The sequence below is a fragment of the Notamacropus eugenii genome, chromosome 6 (assembly GCF_028372415.1).
Source record: "Notamacropus eugenii isolate mMacEug1 chromosome 6, mMacEug1.pri_v2, whole genome shotgun sequence".
In the NCBI taxonomy this organism is placed as follows: domain Eukaryota; kingdom Metazoa; phylum Chordata; class Mammalia; order Diprotodontia; family Macropodidae; genus Notamacropus; species Notamacropus eugenii.
Window position 1 is genome coordinate 290,303,786 of NC_092877.1, and position 9,699 is coordinate 290,313,484.

General features: G+C 42.0%; 1 protein-coding gene across 2 annotated transcripts; it reads right to left on the reverse strand.

Annotated features, from left to right (window-relative positions):
• Window positions 1-730: 730 nt before the first annotated feature.
• On the reverse strand, window positions 731-9,429 carry LOC140509518 (protocadherin-8-like). 2 transcript variants are annotated; one of them, XM_072617080.1, is made up of 4 exons: window positions 6,395-9,429; window positions 5,932-5,999; window positions 5,693-5,826; window positions 731-3,071 (listed from the first exon to the last, which is right to left on the reverse strand). In XM_072617080.1, exons 1-4 carry the CDS (start codon window positions 8,996-8,998, stop codon window positions 2,695-2,697), a joined length of 3,183 nt encoding a protein of 1,060 aa, XP_072473181.1. In that variant the 5' UTR covers window positions 8,999-9,429; the 3' UTR covers window positions 731-2,694. The 2 variants fall into 2 exon arrangements, with proteins under 2 accessions (XP_072473181.1, XP_072473182.1); XM_072617081.1 differs by having other exon boundaries at window positions 2,970-3,265.
• Window positions 9,430-9,699: the final 270 nt, after the last annotated feature.

The window sequence follows — 9,699 nt, forward strand, 5'->3', positions numbered from 1 at the left end:
ACACAATAGTAGTTGCTTAATAAATGTGTGTGGATGGATGGATGGATGGATGGATGAATGGATGGGTGAATTCTTTAAACAAGGAAAGGAGAGAAGGAAACTACAATGAAGGAGAAAAAGTGGCACCTCTCCTTAAATACTGAATGCTTTTCTTATGTTAATAAAATCACTTTTGAAATTTATGGCAGTCACTGAAATTGTCAAGGTTACAAATTTTGTGAGCGTGAAAGGATTCAATACCTTTAAAAACATTTTATAAAACCTATTCAACAATGTTAGCACAGCCTAAACTTAAGAAAAATGTATGAGCAGACAACAGAAATCCACTTTGACCTAATTGTTTCATTGGTTAAATCATGACCTCTGAAATATAACTACTACAGTGTAAGAAATCCAATGAAAATTTGATATAATACAATTGTCCTATTGAGTGGGTGTTCCTCTCATCCTTCAATAGCAGAATCACTGCACATCCATTGCAGTGATAAACTAGTAATAAATAGAAATGGACAAATTGAGATAAAAAGGGTGAAAGGTTGAAAGAGTATGATAGGATGGGATACAGTCTGAGGCTTTTCTTCCTATATATTTAAACATCTCCTCTTACAGAGACATGAAATAAAATTACATAATATGATGGTGCCATCTTCAAAGAATGACCTCTTGCCTCACTAGTAGTCAGTCACAAAAATCAATATATGACATTTATTCAATGAAATACAAATTGAAATTAGTTAGCTTCACTTTTTATTCAGCAAATTCAAACCAGCAATCAATGTCCATGCGTGTATAGACTAGGGAAGTGGGCTTAAAATTGATTGGTGTATTCCTCTGCTAATTACAGTATACAAGCAAATGAATAATCAATTGTTAACTCTGCTCCTTTTGTATTTATTTTAATGAACAAAGCAGTTCTTTCAAAGATCAACATTATTCGTTTGCAGGCAGAACCTACTAAGAACATTACCTAAGTGGTAGTGTCAGAGATTTACTGGTAATTAAAAATACTCTTTTATTTGAGGAACAAATACAAAGCTTCCCTTGCTTTTCTTAAGCAATTGTTTGTAGAATGGTTTTCAACTGCATCAAAAGCCTGCTTGGCAAGGATAAACAGCCTAGTTACCTCTCACTAAGACTGTAGTTAGAAAAAAAAGCAAAACTTGGGCTTTATTAAACACAGATTACTAGGGATTACAAAGCTATGGTACAACAGCATCAGAATTAGAAATATGCCTAATATATATATATATATATGAAAGTAGGGTTGTAAAATTAATAAAAAGTTTTCCATTTTTTGCTTTACTAAAGATCCAACCAATTGATTCCGATAGACAACAAGCTCATTCAGTACATCTTTAATGTGATTATTTTTACCAAAAAAAAAAAAAATAGAACCCATCTGGGAGCAAAGTCCCAGGAACAGAAACACACAAGGCATGTTTGGACCACAATGAGCGCTAGAAGAAAAGGACTTGATCAGCAAACACATAAAGATTTAGGAAAATATTCTGCAAAGCAAGGTACATCTGCATTAAATTCTGGTCTCTCTAGTATCTATATCACTCCATAGCAGTAAATTCGGCACTTTGAAAGGTATGACTCTTTCAGGACACTCTTTTGCCATTTATTATACCTTAGCAGCTAGGTGGTGCAGAGGATAAGTCCTGGAGTTGGGGAAAGCTCATCTTTCTGAGTTCAAATCTGACCTCAGATGCTTACTAGCTATGTGACTCTGGGCAAATCACTGTTTGCCTCAGTTTTCCTAACTGTAAAATGAGCTTGAGAGGGAGATGGCAAACTACTCCAATATCTTTGCCAATAAAACCATAAATTGGGGTCATACAGTGTCAGACAAGACTGAACAACAACAAGCAAGAGAGTAGTTATTGAAGTACTAAAACTTTTTGAAGGGTTATTTAAATTGAAATCAATTACTTTGATTTTGAATTTAAAGTGGTAGAAGTTAAGATTGACAACCTACTGGAAACTTCTCAAGCCTAAGGAGAACATCCAATTATTGAGAATCTTCTTTTAACTTTAAGAAGCTCTTTTACTTGAGGTAAGTCTGAGAAACTATATCATACAACTTCTGCACAGAAAATATACATAGTTGTGCAACATGCTGTAGACAAAACTATGTCTGGGGATAGCTGAATTAATTATAACAAACTAGAAGAAAAAGAGGAAGGTATGGGCGGAGGACAACCTCTGTCTCAATACCCAAACCAGTCAATGCTGCCAAGCATTGAAATGTGCCTTCAAGTCTAAATCATAGAAGTGGTTCTGGGTCCTCTCAAGCTACCTTGAAGAGGAGAACCACGTTGTTCCCGAGAACTCTTCCCAGTTTTACATTATTTTGAAGTTGAGTTATCTTAATAATTGAATCACATACATCTTGAAGTAGAAATAGAGGATGAGAACTACTCTTTATTTACATCTATAAATTGTGTCAATATATAAAATATATCATATAATCTTTACATCTGTAACAACAAATACTATTGATTCTAATATTATTCTCAATATGTTTGGTAAAATACTTGGGACCCACAATGCATCCACAACATTGATATTTTCATACCTTAAATAAACCTTCAGAAAATCAAGGTTTTTTATACAACTTGTCTTAAGAAACTATCACAAACACAGAAATATATGTATTTCCATGTTTTTTCCCCCATATCCCTTGGTGTTTCAGAATGATGTGCTTATTTCACAGGTGTGCAAAGGTAAAGTCTTCTCTGGGGGATGATTTAGTCCATTATACTGTCTTAATGGAGTAGAAGAAGGCATGATTGTCCCACTGTTTGAGGTTCTTTCATACACACTTGGCAGACTTTCACTCGGGGAGGCACTAACTTGATAATAATACTCCTTTAGCTTAGAGTCTTCTGTATGAAAATTAGTATTTCCCAGCTGAGAATGGTGCTGATGGATGACACTTGAACAAAATGTAATTCTATAGGCATTGTCGTAGTGTGATGAAAGATTCTTATTTGTTTGGGATTCCCAGATTAAAAAGGATCTTTGGGGATCCTTTAAAGTTCTTCTTTCCATACTTCCTTGAAGACCTTGGGAATTAAAAAAGGAAGAGTTGGGCTATTTTTAAGCATTTGGGGGGGTGCGTAAAATCATAGTGGAACTGAATGTTGGACAGCAATAGGTTAGAAATATAATCAACCCATGGCTATTAAGAGACCAATTTTCCAGCCTTTTTTATTTCTTCTTTTTTCTATTATGGCCGCCCCACACTCTCTTACTTGTGCTAAAGAAATAAATGAAAATGAAAGTCAAATTAATCACTTCTATTTATTAACATAGCTGATAAATATCACATAGAATGAAAAGGTTGAAACCATTAGCTAAAATAAGATTTGAAGTTTGTACTCAGATTTTATTTATCCATGCTTTCATGTCTCGTATCGCTATGTATCTGAACTTTGATATAAAAAAATAAATACATTGCTGTGGCAGCTTTCCATATCTCTATCTGTTCAAAGGCTTACACTCATTTGTCATTTTTTTCAGTCATCCAGCTAAAGCAATTTTACAGGTGAATGTGATATATGATGCAGTAACATAAATAAAGTAAAGAATTCAAACAATCTTATTTAAAGTTCAGTCTAAAATACGCATAAAGAATGTGAAATGACTCCACAATCATTAGGCAGGGTCCCATGATATTAGGAGACTTTAATAAAGTTATAGTTTAGAAACCATTTGAAAAATGAAAATAAATGTTAGGATGTGCTATACGACTGACTTAGGGAGCACAGGGATTCAATGGAATTGTTAGTGACAAAGAGAAAATGGTAAGTAATTGACTCAAGAAAGCCTGACCCACTAGAGGAAAGGAGGAAGTTAGAATGATCATAAATATAAATGATTAGCTTGAACATATAAGTGAAGGATGATTAACTGAGGTGGGAGAGTGGTGAGAGATGATGACTATGAGTGATAAAAAAAATCACTCTGTTGGTGAAAGGTAAATTGGGAGAGAGAGAAGTATTATTGAGGAAATTGTTGCAATAAACAAATTTTAGCCAATTAGCATGATGGTTCTAAAGATGAAGAAATTCTCAGTGCAAGCATTTATCATCCAATTCAAATGGTTCCTAATTAATTGAGTATAGCTAGTAGAGTAAACTCAATCAGAGATTAATGTTTGGATATTTAGAGGTAGGTAGGTTGCACAATGGATAGAGCATTGGATTTAGAGTCATAAAGAGATGAGTTCAAATCTAGCCTCAGATACTTACTAGCTATTTGACCCTAAGCAAGTTACTTGGTCTTTTTCTGACTCACTTTTCTTATCTGTAAAAAAGGGATCATAATAGCACCTCCCAGAGCTGTCAAGAAGATTAAATGATATAATATTTATAAAGCATTCAGCAAACTTTAAAGCACCAAACTAATTCTAGCTATTATATTAACCTTTTGTATTGAATCATAAGATAGATGCTGATGATGTCAATGCTATAGTTGAGTGTTGAAAGAGTAGTAGCACACAACCTTTGTGTTTCACTCCTATTCCTTCAGAAAAAAAAATGAATATGGGAATTGAGGCATTCAGATATTATTGTCTACATGATATATATCCCAGGGCATCCTTGCACATCACTGAAGCCAATCAGGAATGGAAACAAATTTCAACATGTGGGGATAAACAATGAGACCCACAATATAATCTGCTGAAGAGCCAGGAATCACCTGTTTTAGGCGGAGATCTGTAGCTCTCTGTTGGATTGGACAGAGACAGTCACTAACATCAAGGAACTTCATTCCCAAGAAACAATTACTCTACTTGCCTACAAAGAAGGCCTGTATTCTGGAAAGAGAGAAGTAGTTTGAAAGCATAGGTGCCATTCCATCCTGACTATTGCTAGGCTGTATCTTGTGTTCAGTGAAGTGTATAATAACATTCTAATAATTTCCAGTGAAATAATGTCAATCAAATCACAGATTCAATTCCTAATTATTTTCAAGAAACTCTTTAAGACTTATTATTTATTATTTTGATTCTATTTAACTGTTTACTATGCATTTAATCAGGAACCTTTTGATTTACTGGAACTGAAGAGAATATTATTCAGGATAAGGACCTGACTTAAAAACAATAACAATAAAGGATAGAAATAACAGGTACTTCTCTCAGGCACTGGTTCTTGAAAGTCATATGTCATCTTTTTATAAATAGTCTAGAGGAAGACATTCTTACTGAAAATCACCTTCTCGGATAACACTAAAATCTTCCAAGCAGTAAAGCAATCTAATGCAGCTGCTTAGGAAGCCAGTATAATCTTAGACTAAATTAATAGAAGTATACTATACTTAGAGAACAAGAAGTAGTAGTCCCCTTGTATTATGCTGCTGAAAAGAATATTTAGAGTTTTGTGCATGCTGAAAGTGGTGTTCCAACCTAACTGAATTCCAAGAAAATCCTTCCTGAGAATCTCACATGTTTAGTCAAATTCAACTCCTGATATGCTTGACATTTTGTCAGCATCATAATGTAAAAAAAAGTATCAATTACTAAGTATCTGGGTTTCAGAGTTTCTCCTTTCTGAGCCAGCAGGAGTCAGCAAGAGCCTTCCTTTAATGTCACAATTGTGACCACTTGCTAAATTTTGCTCTGTTAGTCTTACTGCAGGTATATAAAGAGGATGCTCCATAGTTAGACGTGTACACTTACCAGCTGGCTTTTCAGTCATCTGAAGGGATGTTTTCCTGACCCCTTCTCCACTAATATCAGAATCACTATCATTACATTCACTGTCTCCTTTCCCACTGTCCTTCACGCTGGATTCATCTGGTCTTGAATGGATACTGGAAGTCAAAAAGAAGGAGTTACTTTGGTTACACATAAAAATGTTAAACATAAAAAAAGTCAAGCATATTGCTGAGACATAACAATAAATATTCTGAAATTACCCTAAACTTGAAGCAGATTTATCCTCTTGCCACAGAGATGTGGAATGAAAAGGAGCTGAGATTGAACCCTATTAAAGAGAGGTGAGTTGAGGTGAGAATAGCAGTTAATAATTTTTCACCCTTAAATATCAAAATCCACGCAGCAGATACACCAATCAGTCATATGAAACTTTTACCAAAGACATCATGTAAACTCTTCATGGTGGCTGAACTGAACTACAGAGACAATGCACATAGCGCATAAACATATTTGTACCTACAACAACATAGAATCATCAAATCTGTAAGTCTGGTGGGCAGTGAATCTTCTTTGCTAATTAAAATAAACACCACCTCTACCCCCTGGAACTAGCAAACTGAAATCTACTGCAGAAACTCAAACTCTGGCAGGCACTAAGTCAGAATTCTTGTGGTAAAGGTCCCTAGGGGTTCCTAGAATTCCTAAGGCTGGGGAGTGGGGTACCTTAGATTTGGGAGTCCCATTCCTCTCTCGAGATGAGGGAGAAAGGGACACTGCACTGTCCCTCGAACGAGGTGAACTGAAAGTCTCCTCCTCTTCCTCCTCCTTCTCAACTTCACTTATGACGGAAAGACAGTAGGACTCTTTGAGGCTCTCCAAGTCATTACTATCCGACCCTCCAGGAGACCCCCGGCTGCCAGATGTCCAGCTGTCTTCGCTGGCCAGTTCTGATGTAGTGCTGCATTTGAAAAACATCTTCCTCCCGACCAGGCCCCTACCCTGGCACGACGAGGCCACGGTGACGATGGTCACGAGCAGCAGCCCACAACCACCGGCCAATACCCCAATGAAGATAGTGGAGAGGTCAGGTCTCCATCTGGAATCCCTCTGCAGCCGCCCCTGCTGTGCTCCAGCCTGCTCCTCCCTGGAGGGTGGTGGCAGGGGTGGAGGTGGCACCAACACCACATCTCCACCAGCGGGAGAGGAGGGCACGGGAATCAAGGACAGGGTGGCGGTGCAGGAGAGGGACGGCCGGCCGCCGTCCCTCACTGTAACCACCACGGTGAGAGGGTCAGTGGGCCAAGGCGACAGCCGCCGCCGCAATGACAACTCACCCGTGTGCGGGTGCAGTGCCAGTGCCCCGGGGTCGCCGTCGCTGTGAGTGAGGATGTAAGTCAGCTCGGCGTTGAGACCCTCGTCCTCATCGTGGGCTCGCACCTGAGTGACCAGGAAGCCCGGGGGCACCCCGCAAGGCAGTGACACAAGAGCTGAACCATTGGAAAGCAGTGGGAAAATCACCTCGGGAGCGTGGTCGTTCTGGTCCTCCACCACCAGCCGCACCACGGTCCGGTCCCAGCGGGCTGGAGAGCCACCATCTTGCGCCTCCAGCCCCACCTCCAGCCCGGCCAGCGTCTCGTGGTCAAAGCTCCTTCGAGCCCTCAGTACCCCAGTGCCCGAGTCTACAGAGACGTAGGTGGAAACCAGGTCCTCTCCTCGACCCACTTCGGCCTCTAACAGCCGATAGGTCACTCTGCCGTTACGGCCCAAATCTGGGTCCCGAGCAATCACGGTGGTAAGGTAGGCCCCCGGCGGGTTGTTCTCCATCACCGACACTTCGTAGACGGGGCGCGCGAAGAGCGGAGGGTTGTCGTTCTCGTCTCCGACGCGCACGGTGTAGGGCTTCACAGTGCGCAGCGGAGGGGAGCCGCGGTCCTCGGCCACCAGGGTCAGGTTGTACTCGTCGATGTGCTCGCGGTCCAGGGGCGCCGCAGTCACCACTAGGTAGCTGCCCGCGTAGGCCGGCTGCAGTCGGAAGTGCTCGTGTCCATAGAGGGCGCAGCGCACCTGTCCATTGGAGCCCGAGTCCCTGTCCGAGGTGCTGACCAGCGCCACGAGGGTCTCTTGAGCCGCCCCCTCTGGGATGAGAGAGGCCACCCCAGGCTCTGGGCTTCCCGGCGCTGTAGAGGAGGCCGAGACAGAGGCGGCGAAGGATCTGGAGTCGGAGGCGGCAGTCATGGCCACTGCCAGTGGGGTTATGGTTATGTCTGGCGCATTGTCGTTCACGTCGCAGATGTGCACGATGACCTTGCAAGTGGATGCACGAGGTCCTGGGCCTTGGTCCTGAGCCCTCACAACCAGCTCATAGGTGTCTTTCTGTTCATAGTCCACGGGTCCAGCCAGAGTCAGGTGGCCTGAGCGCGGGTCCAAGCGGAAAGGGAACTGCGCCTCCGGAGATGTTCGGCCAGCGAAGGAGAACTCTACTTCACCATTGGGACCCTCGTCTGGGTCTGTGGCGTCTAGGTCGAGTAGCAGGGAGCCCTCAGGAGCATCCTCCGCCAGCTCCACCTCAGTGACAGCGCCGTGTAGGAAGGCTGGGCTGTGGTCATTGGCATCCAGCACCCGAACGTTGAGGGTGGCTGTGGAGGAGCGCGGGGGACTTCCACCGTCCTGGGCCACCACTTCTAGGTTATAGGTAGCCTGATTCTCACGGTCCAATTCCTGCAGAAGCACCAAGTCAGCGCATTTGACGCCATCAGCCCTAGTCTGCAGCTCCACGCGAAAGGAGCTGTGTGGCTTGACCAGACGCAGGCTCTGGAGGGCATTGGAACCCACGTCCTCGTCCACGGCCACTTCCAAAGAGATGTGGGTGCCCACAGCTACACTCTCGGACACCTGCACAAAGATCTCAGAGGCTAGGAAGCATGGCGAGTGGTCATTGATGTCTCTCACCTCCACTTCCACATGTATTAACTGGGATAAGCTGACCACGTCGAAAGCCAGCGTACATTGCAAGGACTGCCTGCAGAGCTGCTCTCGGTCAATACCACTCTCCCCAACGGTCAGCTGTCCGTCAGCCTCTCTCATCCGGATGAGAGAGCTGTTGAAATGCTTCATCAGGCGAAAATGTCTAGGAACCTTACGGGGTGAATCAAACATAGCGTGTTCAGACAGGACACCAATGACTGTCCCAGGAGTCTCTTCCTCATAGATGTGGTAATTCACTGTTTCTGTGCGGAACCTTGCAATCAGGAGCCATAGCAGCGACACAGAGCCTAGTCTACTCCTGCATAGAATGCCTGTGGGAAGCCTAAGTCTCGTGTGAGACATGGTAGTTTAAAAAAAGAGAGGACGGAAGGGAAAAGGAAGGGATGGGGGGAGAGAGAGAAAGAGAGAGAGAGAGAGAGAGAGAGAGAGAGAGAGAGAGAGAGAGAGAGAGAGAGAGAGAGAGAGAGAGAAAGAAAGAAAGAAAGAAAGAAAGAAAGAAAGAAAGAAAGAAAGAAAGAAAGAAAGAAAGAAAGAAAGAAAGAAAGAAAGAAAGAAAGAAAGAAAGAGAGAAAGAGAGAGAAAGGAAAGAAAAGGAAAGGAAAGGAAAGGAAAGGAAAGAAAGAAAGAAAGAAAGAAAAGAAAAAGAGTAAGCTGCAGAATCTCTATAGCTGCAGACTTTAAGACCTCAGAAACATTCCTAAGAGTTAAGGCTGGAAATACTTGCCCTCTGTTAAATACATGTGATCAGTAAACCTTCTCAGCTGTGTAGCCAGTTTTCTCTGCCTCAGGCAAGTGTGCCTTTTCTGAGCCCTGACCCAGAGGTTACATAGTTTAGAATATGCAAATGAGTATCTTTTCTGACCAATCCTCCTTTTCAGGGGCCTCCAAGGTCTCATTATCCCCCTAAACGGACTCACAAAACAGAGTCTAAACAATGTCTCCTGCAGTTCACCATGTGTTAGCATAAATCCTAGAAAAGTTTGTATTTTAAGACAGCTCACTTACTTTCCATATGTACTTTTCATAACTTTCAGGATGAGCAA

Coding starts and splice junctions, on each gene's coding strand:
- LOC140509518 (XM_072617080.1), bottom strand. CDS start 8,998: ATGTCTCACACGAGACTTAGGCTTCCCACAGGCATTCTATGCAGGAGT. Junction 6,000..6,394: donor ATGGGACTCCCAAATCTAAG/GTACCCCACTCC, acceptor TCTCTTTAATAG/GGTTCAATCTCAGCTCCTTT. Junction 3,072..5,692: donor GATGACTGAAAAGCCAGCTG/GTAAGTGTACAC, acceptor TTAATTCCCAAG/GTCTTCAAGGAAGTATGGAA.